Source organism: Actinia tenebrosa, unplaced genomic scaffold (genome assembly GCF_029948245.1).
Source record: "Actinia tenebrosa isolate PJP-AT-01 unplaced genomic scaffold, QUT_ActTen_1.0 PGA_scaffold16__25_contigs__length_10494907, whole genome shotgun sequence".
Classification (NCBI taxonomy): Eukaryota; Metazoa; Cnidaria; class Anthozoa; order Actiniaria; family Actiniidae; genus Actinia; species Actinia tenebrosa.
In genome coordinates, this window is record NW_028292576.1 from 3625596 (window position 1) to 3642054 (window position 16459).

Here is a 16459-nt window from a genome sequence, read left to right on the forward strand (position 1 = left end):
CACACGATCTCGATTACAATTCGGAATTCATAGGTACGAGTGAAAGTTTTCAAAATTGGACGAGGCGTTAGGCGAGTTCAATTTGAGAACTTACAAAACATCACGAGTATCTATAAATTCCAAATTATACGAGAAGATTGTGCGATTTTTTGTTTATAATACACTCAACAAAACTGAGCAACTTAATTGGGACTCTACAGAATACAATTTGGGATTTAATTGTACTCCTCTTGTCCAATCAGAATCGAGTAATTTTGTAATTTTGAATGTATTATAAGACGTCAAACGCCGAAAAAAACAGGCATGGCGGGATTTATTAGTTATACTATTAGTTATACTAACTGTGATTGTACCCATCTGAGATGAAAAAAAAGGCAATGAGATACTCTGGATAAGGCACTCAAAAGAGTTAGGAGAATAAGAAACGGAGATTATACTAATCAATTCACATATTTGTTACCCCTCAGGTTCACCGCTCAGATATCTAAGACAGTGAGTCTAGAAGCCGGCAAGTACTACTACATCACAGCCTTGGAGAAAGGAACCGAGTCAACTGATTCACTTTCTGCTGGAGTCAGACTGCCCAGCGGTCGCTTCATGAGGCCGATCTCCAAGGAAACCTTACAGTGGAGATTACCTGGTGAGTGAGAGTGATTGACAGCCTTATCACGTGGGTGGAAACTGAGTGATGCTCCAAGATTTTGGTTGGTCAGGAGAGTGTAAATCACAAGGAGGTTGATGAACTACAATCATTACAACGACATTTTTATTCGGTGTTGAAGGTCACGTGAATAAAAATCATGTGATCGTGTGAGGTTCGTCTAGTTAGGTTGTCACGTGAGTGAAGATCACGTGACTGGTGGTATCGCTAGGAATATTAGGAATCATATTAGGAAGTCACGTGGATCAAGGTCACGTGAATTTAAGAAAATTAATTTAAGCGCATTTGAACATTTTTATAGATATTTGCGCTATTTAAGTAATGAATTATTATTTATTATTATATTGCTTCTGGTCATTAAGTTAGGTTTTCACGTGGGTGAAGATTACGTGACTAGCTGTTTCGCTAAGAATTAGGAATGTCATGGTCACGTGAATGTAGATAATACGGCTTGGTCATTGAGTTAGGTTGTCACGTGGGTGAAGATTACGTGACAAGCTGTTTCGCTAAGAATTAAGAATCACGTGAGTCAAGGTCATGGTCACGTGAATGTAGATAATACGGCTTGGTCATTGAGTTAGGTTGTCACGTGGGTGAAGATTACGTGACAAGCTGTTTCGCTAAGAATTAAGAATCACGTGAATCAAGGTCATGGTCACGTGAATGTAGATAATACGGGTTGGTCATTGAGTTAGGTTGTCACGTGGGTGAAGATTACGTGACAAGCTGTTTCGCTAAGAATTAAGAATCACGTGAGTCAAGGTCATGGTCACGTGAATGTAGATAATACGGGTTGGTCATTGAGTTAGGTTGTCACGTGGGTGAAGATTACGTGACAAGCTGTTTCGCTAAGAATTAAGAATCACGTGAATCAAGGTCATGGTCACGTGAATGTAGATAATACGGGTTGGTCATTGAGTTAGGTTGTCACGTGGGTAGACATCACGTGACTGGTTGTCAAGCCAAAGATTAGCATTGGATAAGATTTTTATGTCTAAAAACTTCAAACGGTTCGGGCTGTCACATGTGTGTGACCAGTTGACTGTTGATTGCTATATACACGTGTGGTCATGTCTTGGGCCATGTCTTGATACTTTTATTTGTCACGTATTTTCCAGGTGATCCATTCGCTGGTGTGATCCGTGAGGTCTGGCAGGGTATTCCTGGTTACAAGATAACAGATTTGACATCAAACACGAACTTCCCCAACAACCCGTCCAGTATCGAGGTACTCGACAAGTTTGACGCTCCACATAATATCGATGACAACTACGGTGCAAGAGTCAGAGGCTACTTCAAGGCTCCAGAGACAGGAAAGTACAGGTAAGAAGGGAAAACAAGCTGAAGTAGGGAGAGACTATATGGCAAATAAGGGACGGTGTGGAAGATATTGGAAGATGGTTTAAACCAAGAAAAATATAATCTACTAAAACGGATAGTCCTAGTTACAATTTCCTTCAACCCTTGTTGAATATTTTCAGATTTTACTTGGCCGCCGATACGACTGGAGAGTTATGGCTAAGCACAGACGAGAGCGAAAGTAATGTAAAGAAAGTAATAGCAATCAACGGATGGACAGACCATAACCAATGGCTGAAGTAAGTGATTCATCAGTAAATAGATAATGTTAATGATGCTGGTACAAAGGGCATAGCGATTAATATCACAGTTCGGTCGATAATTAATGATGAAATGGTCCGCCGCAATGTACTCTTGATTGATAATAGGTGATGTGTGTCGTTGATTGACTGATGGTTGTGGTTGCGATAGTGATGACGATGCCTGAGATGTTGCCGTTGTTGATGATGGTATTGATGATGATGATGATGATGTTGATGATAATGATGATGATCAAGACGATGTTGATGATGCTCTTGATGATGATGATGGTGTTTTTGTTGATCATGATGTCAATGGCGAAGATGATGTTCATGTTGACGATGTTCATGATGATGATGATGATGATGATGATGATGATCACGATGATGATAAAAGGGTAAAAAATTTTAAAAAAAGGGTAAGGTGGTGATGTTGGCAGTGATAATGTTTATGATGCTCATGATGATGATGATGATGATGATAATGATGAAGGGATAGTGGTGCTGATGGCAAGCCACAAACCTACATATAAGAAACTCGAACACCGTTGAAATACCAACACGTAGTGCAATAATTAATGACGTCCATGCAGCATTCATAACAATCAGTCCAAATTAGCGTATGTTTCCGTCTGATCAAATATCACCTCTTGTTCGTTTTTAGTCATCTTAGCAATGAAAAATATATACAGCTTTTACTCTTCTTCATTAGAAAAATTAGACTACTATCTTTGAAATCCAATTTTACAAGTTTGCAAGAAAATCGTATCCGCTGTATTTGTCAAGTCACTAATTATCTAAGTTTCACTTCCTTTTATATCTCGTTAACAGCCCAGACTATTCTCTTTCGGACAACTATCTTGTTTATAATATTTCTTTTTATTTACTTACAAGATCTACGTACACAGGAAAAGGCTTATTAATGACTTTACTTGCATAAATATTAACGGTTTAAAATTGTCTTTTATTAGAGTGACTATAGAGTCGTCTTTAATAGAAAATGGTTCCATTCACTGACAAGACTTTCAACGTTTTTTTAAGAACTGTACTTACGCTGTAATTTGCTGAACATGATTTAGCAACGTAGATTATTCTAGTGGAAATTCCTTCCATATCTTTATTTTTACAAATGGTAAAATATCCTTATTTTTTATAAAAAAATACTCCATTAACTGACAAGACTTCCGAATTGTTTCAAGAATCTGTATTTACGCTGTAATTTGCTAAGCATGACTCTGGCAACGAATATATATTTTTACAAATGGTAAAATATCCTTATCTTTTATAAAAAATAGAAATTAATTCCATCGACTGATAAGACTTTCAACTTGTTTCAAGAATCTGTATTTACGCTGTAATTTGCTGGACATGACTCACGAAGATCATTTTCGAGAGGAATTCCTCCCATATATTTCATTTTTCAAATAGTAAAATCTTCCTGTCTTTTATAGAAAATGGTTCTAATGACTTACAAGACTTTCTTTAGCAATCTGTATTTACGCTGTATTTATCTTTGTCCAAAATGGCCCCAAAATACTCAGAAATTAGCATTTTTCTAATCTTTAAATTATAGCATTTTTAAGAAAAATTATTTAAACTCGATTTGAATAGTCATAGACATAGATATATAAAACAAATTCGAATGCAAAATAATAGAAGAAAAAAATAGAAAACAGAAAGACGAGGAATGAATGAATATATTTGTCAAGTCAAATCAAAGCGAGCTTAAAAAAAGATATCATTGAAAAAAACTATGTAATATTTAAGAGAGAATTTGACAAAAAAAAAAAAAAAGAAGATATTTTGCTTTTTAAGAAAAACAATTTTTTGCCTCAAAGTCCGACATATTTTAATGTGTTTATTAGAAGAAGATTTTAACGTGAATCTTATAATAAGGAATTATAAGATCTGAGATGCTATTTCAATATTGCTTCGTTAATAAAGCCTCGCGAAAACTGAAGGTGTTTATCAACTGACGATTCAATCTGATTGTGACGTCCCCACTTTCATATCTCTCAATTAAATCCTTTTGCATGCCCGACGTCAATACACGCACATATATCCCACATTCATCGCCTTTAATGTATCTCAGAGAAGTGAAAGCTTTATTGAAATAATATTGGAAAGGATATTCTTTTCGTAATCCATTTAAGATTTAAGTTCTTTTTCAATATGATGTTTGTCGCTATGACGTGGGAACCTTGAAAAGTTTTCAAACTTCATTATTTCTGAGTTGCCACAAAAGATTTTTTCCAATGTAAAAATGTTCTATTCACGAGATAAAATAATTTTTCGTGACAGTCTAGTAAGTTCTAATTTTTCCATCCAACTTTTATCGTGTCCCAATTTGTATTTATTCTAGATGCTTCTGATCTCTTGATTTGTTTTAGCTGCTTTCGATAAACTTATACAACTACATTTGTAGCATTGTTATCGTCTACATCTAACAGCATTATAAAAACATGGATTTTAGTATTTCATTTCATCTTTGAAGAGATTCAAAATTTTAATTCCTCATTTTACAAGCAGCCCAAAAACGCGACACTTCACTCCATTGTAATTAGTAAATGAAATTAATTGGGCGTGATTCAATTAGGTCTAACATTTCAATTAGCTGTTTAAACTATAAGCCTATCATAACCTGTGTTTACTGCCATGTCTTTAACTATTGCTTTAGGCGTTACATTGTGAAATATTTTTGAATAGACTAAAATATCTTCATTAGCTCACTCCCTTTTACTTGAGAATTACAAAAAAAAAGAAAGTAATAGAAAAGAGTTTTCAAAATCCGGTGTACTTGGCATTACAGTGCATTTTGGAACTGTTTTTAAGGACCATACATCGACTCTCCCGTAAGCGACCACCCCGGGGCCAGGAGAAAGTGGTCGCTTACGGAAGATGGTCGCTAGAGGTAACACAGGAAGCCCAAACAATGATTTATAATTTGTAACTCACGTGTTACATCTACTGTATTAACGAAGCACTTTAAACTGTTTTAGTAAACTGTGCTATATGTTTACAGTACTATAATTCGTCGGGTTTTTAATACCCGATGACTCTTTGTTCTTAAATTTTTTATTCTGTCATTGACTGGCTCTTGGGTGGTCGCTTACGGGAGAGGAAAAACAATGAAAAATTCCAAAATTTTGCTTGCGAGAGAGTTTTTTTTACAGAGTTTATATGGGGAACAAAACGGGAAATTCAAAAAATGGTCGCTTACGAGAGTGGTCGTTCAAAGAGAGTCGACTGTATTTTCTATTTTCTTCCCTAAAATATTCCCACATTGCACTACAATCTGTAGGCAACTGTGGAGTAATATTTCATTCATTCAGTGAGTCAGTCAGTCAGTCAGTCGGTCAGTCAGTCAGTCAGTCAGTCAGTCAGTCAGTCATTCATTCAGTCAGTCAGTCAGTCAGTCAGTCAGTCAGTCAGTCAGTCAGTCAGTCACTCAGTCACTCAGCCATGACATTCGATACCAATTCAGTCTACTATTATGACTCGAAGTTTACAAATAATGAATATTTTGTCCAAAAGAAAATATAAGGACATTTTAACCACAATACTACTGAAAGAATATGACAAATTATAACTCATTAATATTTTTCCAGTTTCTTCTAGCAACGCTACATCGGCCAATCTCATCTTTACAATATACACCAAATGATTTAATTATGTCAAAATTCTACATAAATGACCAAAAGAGGCTCTTAACTTTTTGTCATTCAAATTTGGTCTTTGTTTATTTAGTAGTGGCAAGAATATAAGAACCAGGCCTAGTAGACATGCATTGATCATTCATGACAGAACCACTCCAATACTGTCTTCATTTGTTCACGATCTTGGTGAAAAACACAAAGACAAGCAAAAGTTTACTGGGAATCAAGAACTGGATCAGTCTTACGAGGTCCCACAGAAAATTGCCGAGAGATTTTTTTGAAATTCACTCGCTGAGAAAAAGGATACTTTATTTTACGGTTTGACAAGAAATATGAACATGTTTTTGTTTTAGCGTGAGTAAATGAATTCAAAATTATTATTTTTTTGATATTGGAACAAGCGAAATCTTAGGACTGAGGATTGCAATTTCGCAACAGCAGCAGGGTCTTTGTTTGTGAACATCTGGAATTAAGATTTCAATAAAGATGGAAGCAGAGAAGGAGAAGGATTAACTAGTCGCAGGAAATAAGAATAATTCAGAGTATTTACAACTTCTGGACGGTAATCAAAAGCGTAGCAAGGTGAATATTCTACAACGACCAAATATGAAAAACAATCTGGTGAACAATTCTTCAACATCTCAGCTACCACGCGTGAACACGAACTCCTTTCCCAGAGCAAGAAAGGAAAAAGACGATGGATATCTTATCGAAAGAAAAAAATGGAACACACACAACTCTCTATCCAAGGAATTATCGAGGCAGACATCAACTATAGATAATTATTCATCCGGATCACGAGGATTTCACGCCAGAGATCGAATTGTATGTCCGTCGTTGAAAAACAGAATATCCTTTCCACTGATTAGCTCAGTCGATAGACGAGTTTTAGACTCGTTGGGAAGTTACGAATCTGCATCCTCGAATCTGAAGAGAAAAGATTTCTTTTTAAGTGACTCGGCGCTGGCAATACGATCTATTGAACTCAAGCCCCGCCAAACAAAAAAGGCACGAAAAGTCTAAAACCCCGCCAAAGCTGCCTAACGAATCAGAAACAAAGCTCAGTGACCCTATTTTTCCAAGTCTATCCAGGAACGAGAAAAATCGAACCTTTGTATATGTTCTCCTCGCCATTGTTTTCTCTGTCAGATGATGGGGAATCCTTGGCGCCTTTTCTAGATGGCATTTCTCTATCTCCACCACCCCCATCAGAATTATCTTTCTCATCCCCTTCACATTCGCCGTTATTTTTTTCACCAAGCTACGATTTTCTAGACTAGATTGAGTCAGAGCGCTGCGTTGGTTTATCTTATACTGATCAACTGACATCACACCTGCACTATACTAAAGCCTTGTACATCGTTCTCTATAAAATTCATTCGCATAAAAAAAAAGCATTAGCATTTGGCTTTATTCAAGAGTATATCTGTATGTAAAGGAACCTGGAACGAAGTCGTGGGCGAAGGAAACAGATGGATAAAAAAACTGTACGGATTTTTTGATTTTAAAAGCGAAATTCACTTGTTAAATTGAAGTAGGTAGCTTTATCTTATAACATTATTCTATCGTGGAATCCTGTCATGAAATCATAACATTCGATAGAAACAAATGTCAATTCTCAAAGTTCATATTGTTTTGTCTATGAAACAGCAATAGAAATGCAAAAATGTCAAGACAAATGATATTACATAACGTGTACTTTGATTCAAGGTTTGACCGGGTAAAAAAAAACAAAAAACAAAAAAACAACATTCGTTCAGTTGTCAAATCAATTTCGTAAATCCTTCTAGACTGCGCTAGGGAAGAATTTAAAAAATATCTAAAAGACGTACTCTAGTTCAGCCCTACTTATATTAGCTTTATTGAAAGCCAAGAATTCATTTTTTCTAAGTTAATACACAGATACCTTGATGAACGTGAATTTTTGAAAGAAAAACTTCAATTAGCAATACGCAGTTAAAAATATTTGACACTTGAAAAAAAGGCAATTTTGTTCGTCATTATTTTTTCGCTTCGGATTCTGATTATCGTTTGTGAATAAAATATTCGATTAGAGATGTAATTAAATTTATAGCATATCGTTGATTGTAGTAATGCTGACAACGCTTGCGACCCCCTACGTCTGTGCTAATTGGCAGTAATGTATATCGGACGGATGTTACTTTTATTCCTTATTGTTATTCTCGCTAAGCTGTTGGAAAGGATTTCAAAATTTATTATCAAGTCCCACGGCGTACAGACATGTAAAGAAAGGCAAAAATATTATTTGACTTAAGTTATTTTTAGACGCGAGGATGTTTTATTCGAGTTGTCATACTTCTTTATAACGTGTTTTTTCTTTTTTTCCGCTTTCTCTCTTTTTCTGGTCTTATTTTTCCTTCATCTACCCATCTATTCTTCCATCCATCCATCCATCCATCTTTCTTTCTTTGTTTCCTCCTTTTTTTCTTTCATTCTTTCTTTTTTAATAGTCATAATTTAAAATAGTGAATTATCACTTTCTTAATATTGTCTTATACGCACTATGTGTATTTTAGCCTTTAAAAACTAGTTTCGTTGTTACAAACTCTTCAGTTTAGCTAGAACAGTAACGATTCGTCGTTTACATTCGTCAACCTCTTGAATATCAAATAAAGAATAACACAAGGAAGTCTTTCTTTTTTTCTTCTTCTTTCTTTCTTTCTTTTCTTTTCTTTTTTTTTTTTTTTTTTTTTTTTTTCTTTTTTTCTTTCTTTTTTTCTTTCTTTCTTTCTTTCTTTCTTTCTTTCTTTCTTTCTTTTCTTTCTTTCTTTCTTTTTTCTTTCTTTCTTTTTTTTCTATTTTTTTCTTTTTTTCTTTCTTTCTTTCTTTCTTTCTTTCTTTCTCTTTTTCTCTTTCTCTTTCTTTCGTTGGTTCGTTCGTTGTTTCGTACGTTCGTTGTTTAGTTCACTCGTTGTTTCGTTCGTTCGTTCTTTCTACATTTTATCCCTTCCTCCTATCAATCATCCCATTACACTGCTTATTTTTCCTATTCTCATTTTTCTTATCCCATCCAATTCCATTATACCATAATATTTTCCCTTTAAAATTACTTTCTCAAGTGGATTCGAGAACCCTCCTCTATCTTGTAATTCCATCCCTCTTGATCAACTCATTTACTATTAGACATTGAGGTCTCTTAACTCAAGAACTTCTCCTCTAGATAAGACAGATTGAGAGTGACGCTTAAACTCTATGCAAATTCACTAATTAAACCTGTTCAATTTTGTGAGTATATTTTGTTCGCATAGAAAACCATATTCCATCATTAGCCAAGAAAATCGCAAAGTAAAATTTGTCTTCGACTGGCTAATATTAATGAGAAAAATTATTTAATTGAAGTTAGGCGAGGGTAACATTGGATTATTATTTTTGAAGGATTATTTCAAATGTTTTTGATTGGTTTCTGCTATTGGATACTGTTCGCAGCTTGAGGTAAATGATTACAAATGATATTTCGAATTCCAACTAGTTTTGTTACACTGACTAGATTTTGATTGGCTTTGCTTTCATGGATTTTCTTGACGGCTCAAAGAGGACAAGCGCTTCTCAGTCGTGACATATATCTCTTTTCTTATTTTTCTCTCATTAGGTTTCTAATAATAAATCTTATTAGCGTCATTCAACAAGATTTACTTCTGCTTTTTTGTTTAAATTTCCAACTTTTTTTAATTTTTAGGGCCGGTTGTTCAGAAGTGCTAAAACGACATGTGCGCGCGTTGCAAATTTTTCCCGTTAAAAAGTCTAATTTCTTAAAAAGCGGAAAGTCTTCAATGTGTTTTTCAAATACACTACCAGCCTCTTTGACTCTCAAAAACACGATATAAAATATTGTTCAGGGTGACGCGTGCGCATCACTCTTTCCCGCCAAAATCAATGGTGAAGTGACATCAAATTGCTAGGGAACAAAGTTGATATTTTTCAAAGCTATGAAGTGGAGAAAGATTCGCAAATTATCTATATAAGTATTTAATAACAATATTCCTTTGGCCAACACTACCGGTCTCCGATCACGTACAACATCAACGGTCTCTAGGATAAAGACTAGTTTATCTATCAATACGTCTCATCGTTGGTCTTCGGCAGATCTTTTATTTTATATACCGCTTTGTTTGACTTCTCTGTCTTTGGCTGACTACCACGTTGTTTGCTCAGCTGTTTTGAGGATTTGGCGGTTCAGGTTTTGAATTCAATTGAGGATTTCCTTCTAGACAGGTTCGGTCATTGGAGATTATATATTATTCTAATCTCTAAGATTATCTGGTAGGATCTTATCTTACTTGTCTCTTGTGTTTTCTGAGGGGCAAAATTCTAGAAAATTCGATGTCCAACGTTATATTTAATACACCATATCTTAGACTTTAAATTTGAGGAAGTACAAGTTTGATATTATATATTAAGTGGTCATTATTATAACATATATTCAGTAACGAATGACTTAGTAGGAATTATTAAAGCGGTGTCACGTGCTGTTAGTGGACTTAATTTAAATTTTCATCAGTTCTAGTTTATTTTATTTTAATTTCATCTAATATTTCATCTATATATATTTTTATAACAGTTCTTAATAAATTTTTCGCATAATATTCATGTCTTTTGGGAAGCGAATTAAATCTGATGATCCTGTGCCACAGGGTACCCAGCACACTAAGATTAAAAACTCTTACCTAAGGCAACCCACCACAGGCAACCCAGGAACAAGAAAAACACTACCTTCATACTACTACTCATTTGAGTGTCATTCCCTTGAGTGTGATGTTTTTACTCACCGGAAACGATACCTTATGATAAAAATCATAAAAATCAAAACAATTGTTTCGGTATTGAGGATAATATTACGGTCTAACCACAGGTTTCCCGAGCAGAAGTCCGAGCACATCCATCTTAAGAAGGGTCGTTACTACTACTTTGAGGCCTATCACAAGGCAGACAAACTAGCTGACTGTGCGTCAGTAGCAGTGGAGTTCCCAAGTGGACATTTTGAAGGACCAATCAAGAGAGTTCATTTGAGCTGGAGGTTGCCAGGTGAGTAGATTGTGCGCATGCGTTCACGATGATTTTTACTGACATCAGATATCAAGCGATTCAGTGAAATCATTGAAACATTCATTAACAGATTTACCAACAGTTTTGCCTGCATATTTGAACAGCGCTAATTCCCAACTAAAACTCATTGCTTAGTCGTCGTTGTGCAATCATTTATTTTCTCACATTTTACTTTCGTTCATTCATGATTTCATTCAGTTTTTGATTCTTTCCTTTGTTTATTGCACTTTTTTCAGATGGTATAACTGGCCCTGGACCATCATCAGAACAAGAAGGTGAACACTATATTTATATTTTCTACTTTCATTTATTCCCAGCATTTCTGGATAATTCGTGTAATTTTTTTGTTCATTTTTATTCATTTTTTTAATTTTTTTAATTTTTGTTCATTTTAGCCATTCCCAAACCCGTTGGTCTCTATCCTCTCACAAAGAGTTTTGGCGCCAAGGACGCAAGTGGTAACAATGACAACGGTATCCTTAGCAACGTCAAGTTAGCCGACGGTCCAGACGGTAAGGCATAATCAGATAGTTAACACAAAGATTGAGCACCCTCGGAGATGTTTTATTACCTTCAAATTGGACAACATAACGACCTATTACAGATACTAATAGCTTCTATCGTTCGTTAGCCACTAGATATTAAGTGCTATCCTTGAAAAACCAGAGCAAACTATGCGGGAGGGACGGGCAATTACGTCCACGAATTTCCTGGCTATAAGTCATGGCTTAAAAGCCTTTCCATTATTGAAATATCTAGGACTTTTGAAGTCTAGGGCCACACGAATTTCAATGAATGGCTACGAAGTGCCTCTCGAAAGTTAAGAGCAAGAAAAGGACATGCATTAAGAGAGAAAAAGAGAGAAAGAAAGCTAAGAGATGTAATTTCATTTTTTCTTCTCGTTCAAAGGTTTATCTGAAAGTGCATACGAGTTCTTAGGGAAAGAGGATTCCTACATTGAAATCCCCAAGAGCAGACAGCTCGATACCAAGAACTCCATGACGGTGCTGGCCAACATCTACCCAACAGGCAACGGTGGCCCAATCATCAACTACAAGACAGATGGCTGGGGAGTACATATATGGCAGTTTGAAAGCAATGAGTTGTTCGTACGTTTCGTGCATAGAAATGGAGTCTTCCATAAACCAATTGGATCACGTGTTATAGAGGTAAGCTGACATGCGCAGAATAAATCAACTACACAATGACGTCACATCGCCAAATCAAACTTCGATTTCATGGAAGGAGAATTAACAAGGATGACAGAAATAGTTTCTCGCTTCTCGTAGGACTATCTTCTATGCAGTAAAGGAAGTGGTTGAGCAATTTTCGAAAAGTTACTTTTAAACCAAGGAAAATATACCAAAAAATATTGTGCATCATCGCTATCTGCTATTTCATTTTGAGTTGCTCAAAATGGAATACACTCACGGAATTTTTTCACAATCTATACACTATGTTTTATAAAAGTTACACTGATTAGAGCAAATGGTTTTTAACTAGATTTGATATTTCTATGTTGACCCAAAATGCATTGCAGCATTCTAGCATTAAATCGATAATTAAACATCATTTCTTGTATATAGAGAGATATAAAGAGACAATTGTATTTTTTCTATGGCATTAAATAATCATCTATTGACTCACCATTAATGATCAATAATCTGACATCCATTCCAATTTTTGTAGCTAAACACATGGAACCAAGTTGGTGCCACATACGATAACTCTACCGGTGTTGCTAAACTCTGGCATAACGGAAAGATGGTCAAGAGTAGGAACATTGGACAAATCAGACTTGCTACTCAGTATCCAATAAGAATCGGCGCACGAGATGGCGATGATAGAAGGTATTCTGGTAAGATCGCGTGCGTGCAGATCTACGATAAAGCCATGGATCAACAACAAATAGGAAACCTTAAAGTCTGTCCTGTTAAAGGTAAGTTAATAAGGAAATGTCTTTAACAATTATTGGAGTGCAACCACCTGACCTAAAAATCCCTTGAGATATAAATAATGAAACAGCCGCCATCGAGGTTGGTCTAACAAAAGTAGCTTAATGAGGGATGTTTTTTAAAGTTAGCCAACATGGCCAAAATCACAAAGCTGTTATCAAGCTGACGTAATTCGTGTTGCACACGTATTTATTAATACTGGTTTTTTTTACGTCATTAGCACCCGTGGTAGAAGAAGATGAGTCTGGTTCAGGCTCAGGAATGTGGGACGCACCTCAAAAAGTCGACCGTAAGTATAGCTGGGCTCAATTAGCTGATCAAACTCTTTAAACCATTAGCTATTCAACCAAAACCCGTGGCATTTTGGTTAACTCGTATTGTTCCGTAGTATGTACATTCCTTACTATACAATGCACCTTAATAAAAGAAAAGAACACATTTGTACACAATCGAGACTAAGACTGAGCAAAGGTGAACTCAAAATGCGAGTATTTCGCACAAGATAATCCCAGGCCAATATAATCAAGTGCACTTGTAACGAAGCTTTCTGAGTAAATTTGGAAAACAAAATCATTTTATGGACAAAGTCTAGGAATAATTTACCATTTTTGGCAAACTTTGGCTTTGGCTTTACGCATGGCTCGTTCTGTTTCTCAGAATTTGTTGGGTAAAAGCTCAAACTGGAGGAAAATGCTTGCTACATCTGTCCTTATAGAGGCTTTGAACCATCACGTGATGGCAGCCATGACAAGGTCGAAACTGATTTACATGAGAAGGAATTTAGTTTCCCAGGGTGGAAAGACTCTATTGTTGTGCCTCCTGTCATGGCTGCCATCACGTGATGGAGCAAAGCCCTTACAACTTATCATAAAAACTTACCATAAAACTTATCATCTACTAACAACGTTGTATATACCTTCATGTAGATACTGGTGTTGCACTTTCTCACGAAGTTGGAAAATACGACAAGGACGAAGAGGCAGATGACTTGATTCAAGGTGCGACTCAATATACTTAATATCCGTCTTTACCAAGCAGGTCTCTCTAAAAAACATATTATCTATGAAATTACAGTGCGATTATTTTTTATACAAATTAGCCAATCACGATTGAGTATCAAAATAATACAATCTGTACGAATTTTCACATTTTCCCTTTTAAAACCATATATTTTCAAGGGCGGATCCAGGCTGAAGCCCCCCCCCACCCCCCTTCAGCAGAAAAAACGATGCTTTTTACACCTTTTGCTGTTCATTAACAGAAAATGTACATTCATTTGTGCCAATAGTTGTATCAATAACGTGTAATGTACTTTCATCAACACCACAAGTAACATCATTAGCGCGGATCAACTTTCAATAACGACAATTGAATATGCGTGTACATTCATAGGCATCAATGGACAATCAATAGCGCGTTTGTACATTCATATGCGCGGAATGTATTTTCTTGTGCGCGAAATTCAACTTCAATAACACCAAATGACAAACAATTGCATTTATGGACAATTATTTACCCAAAAGTGAAAATTCATTACTGCTATTAGCATAATCATTGTCAATCTATAACGCGCTTGGACAATCATGAGGGTCAACGTTATATTCTATAGCGTGGTTCGACAAACATTTGCATGATTCGAATAAACAATAAGAGAAATAAAACAATCATTAGCGTTTTTTTTTTTTTTTTTTTTTTTTTATCACTTTAATACATATAAAAAACTCAGGAAACTGCCTCCATAATAGCGGCTGCGTAGGAGAATAGCAATTAGTTCACTTAAAGCAGCAATTAAAGCCGACATCAGCCGTCCAGAGATCCAACAACATACGAACTATTGGGCTGAGGCAAGACGACAAGGGATTGCTCTAGGTCTCTACAGAAAGCAGTTGCTAATGGAAGGGTTCCAGAGAAATGTGGCAACCATCACTATCGCTAAATGTGATCAGTGGTTCAGATATATGCAAACATATTTGCCACGATGTGTAAATGACGAAGAAATTGAAGGCTAAAATAGGTTTTTTTTTCGCTAATGATTGTTTTATTTCTTTTATTGTTCATTCGAATCATGCAAATGTTTGTCGAACCACGCTATAGAATATAACGTTGACCCTCATGATTGTCCAAGCGCGTTATAGATCGTCAATGATTATGTTAATAGCACTAATGAATTTTCACTTTTGGGTAAATGATTGTCCATAAATGCAATTGTTTGTCATTTGGTGTTATTGAAGTTGAATTTCGCGCACAAGAAAATACATTCCGCGCATATGAATGTACAAACGCGCTATTGATTGTCCATTGATGCCTATGAATGTACACGCATATTCAATTGTCGTTATTGAAAGTTGATCCGCGCTAATGATGTTACTTGTGGTGTTGATGAAAGTACATTACACGTTATTGATACAACTATTGGCACAAATGAATGTACATTTTCTGTTAATGAACGGCAAAAGGTGTATATTGTTTTCCGTTGTGTTGACGGAAGAAACTCAATAGATCTTATTCGTGATGTGACAATGTTTTCCCAATTCAGCGTGACAAACCTCTAGGGGAATGAAGAGCTATTGTTTTGAAACTCGTCGGGATATCATCGTTATTCCTTTCGTATCCTTTGGGATACTCATGAATTTTTCGAAGAGTAAAAACAAAAGAAAATGAATCCCCTGGAGGTTTGTCACGCTGAATTGGGAAAGCATTGTCACACCACGAATAAGGTCTATTAACCCCCCCCCCCCCCCCCCCCCCCCCTAAACTCAATTAGCCCCTTCCTAAAATTTTGGCTGGATCCGCCCTTGATTTTACTTTATTCGAATTTGTGTGTGATCAGGAGTGAACAAGAAACAGTTTAAACTCCAAAATCCATCACCATCCTGTGATATTCAAAAACGTGATTTACTACCAGTACCAGACTCCCTTATACACTTTTTTTGTTCAGTTAATTAGCATCTTTTCTCATGAGGAAATACAAATTTGAATAAGAAAGAAAATTCGCGAAGCATCTTGGTAGTGAAAGTAAAATGGTGCCATCATATAAACGGCCTGTTTGATTTAAAATTTGGTTGGTTGGCCTTCGTTAATGTATACTAAGCACCTGTTGAGTAAATTCAACCAAGTTTCATGCAATTTCTTTGATCTTTTTTCAGGTTCAGACTTTGTAACAGGTAATATTTTTAAACCTTGATAAAAATTCCCATTGAAAGAAACAAATGGGAAAGTGGGTGCTAATTTGCCGCTGGGAGACTGGGCAGAGCATTTGGGTAGACAGGGGTCGGTTCTTGACAATGACAAATTGCGAGCAAATACGACTTATCTTTTATAACTATTCAAGTATCTTTAGGACGAAACAAAACAAAAACAAACAAACAAAAAAAAAAAAAGAGAGAAATGAACCAGAAATAAATGGTTGAGTAGACTGTAGGACAATTATATTTCTTGTAGATTGTAGGATAACATAGGTTAATGCCGTCTATAAGGACAATTCATTTCTGAGAGTAATCAAAGAACAGAACAAGTTATCCTACG

General features: G+C 35.8%; 1 protein-coding gene and 1 long non-coding RNA gene across 6 annotated transcripts in view; one reads left to right on the forward strand and one right to left on the reverse strand.

Moving 5' to 3' along the window:
* Nucleotides 1-16459, reverse strand: part of LOC116301040 (uncharacterized) — a 66212-nt gene that overhangs the window by 40113 nt on the left and 9640 nt on the right. The window contains exons 4-5 of the long non-coding RNA XR_016119988.1: nt 13851-13978; nt 12627-12909 (exon numbers count right to left, since the gene is read on the reverse strand). This is a non-coding gene — a long non-coding RNA (uncharacterized LOC116301040). The remainder of the gene's footprint in view (nt 1-12626; nt 12910-13850; nt 13979-16459) is intronic.
* Nucleotides 1-16459, forward strand: part of LOC116301037 (uncharacterized) — a 58412-nt gene that overhangs the window by 33322 nt on the left and 8631 nt on the right. For all 5 annotated transcript variants that reach the window (XM_089031353.1, XM_089031354.1, XM_089031355.1 and 2 more), the window contains 11 exons: nt 468-640; nt 1780-1984; nt 2143-2259; nt 10786-10958; nt 11216-11254; nt 11375-11491; nt 11889-12148; nt 12669-12918; nt 13155-13223; nt 13861-13932; nt 16081-16098. In XM_089031353.1, the coding sequence (XP_088887479.1) occupies nt 468-640; nt 1780-1984; nt 2143-2259; nt 10786-10958; nt 11216-11254; nt 11375-11491; nt 11889-12148; nt 12669-12918; nt 13155-13223; nt 13861-13932; nt 16081-16098 (1493 nt within the window). The remainder of the gene's footprint in view (nt 1-467; nt 641-1779; nt 1985-2142; nt 2260-10785; nt 10959-11215; nt 11255-11374; nt 11492-11888; nt 12149-12668; nt 12919-13154; nt 13224-13860; nt 13933-16080; nt 16099-16459) is intronic.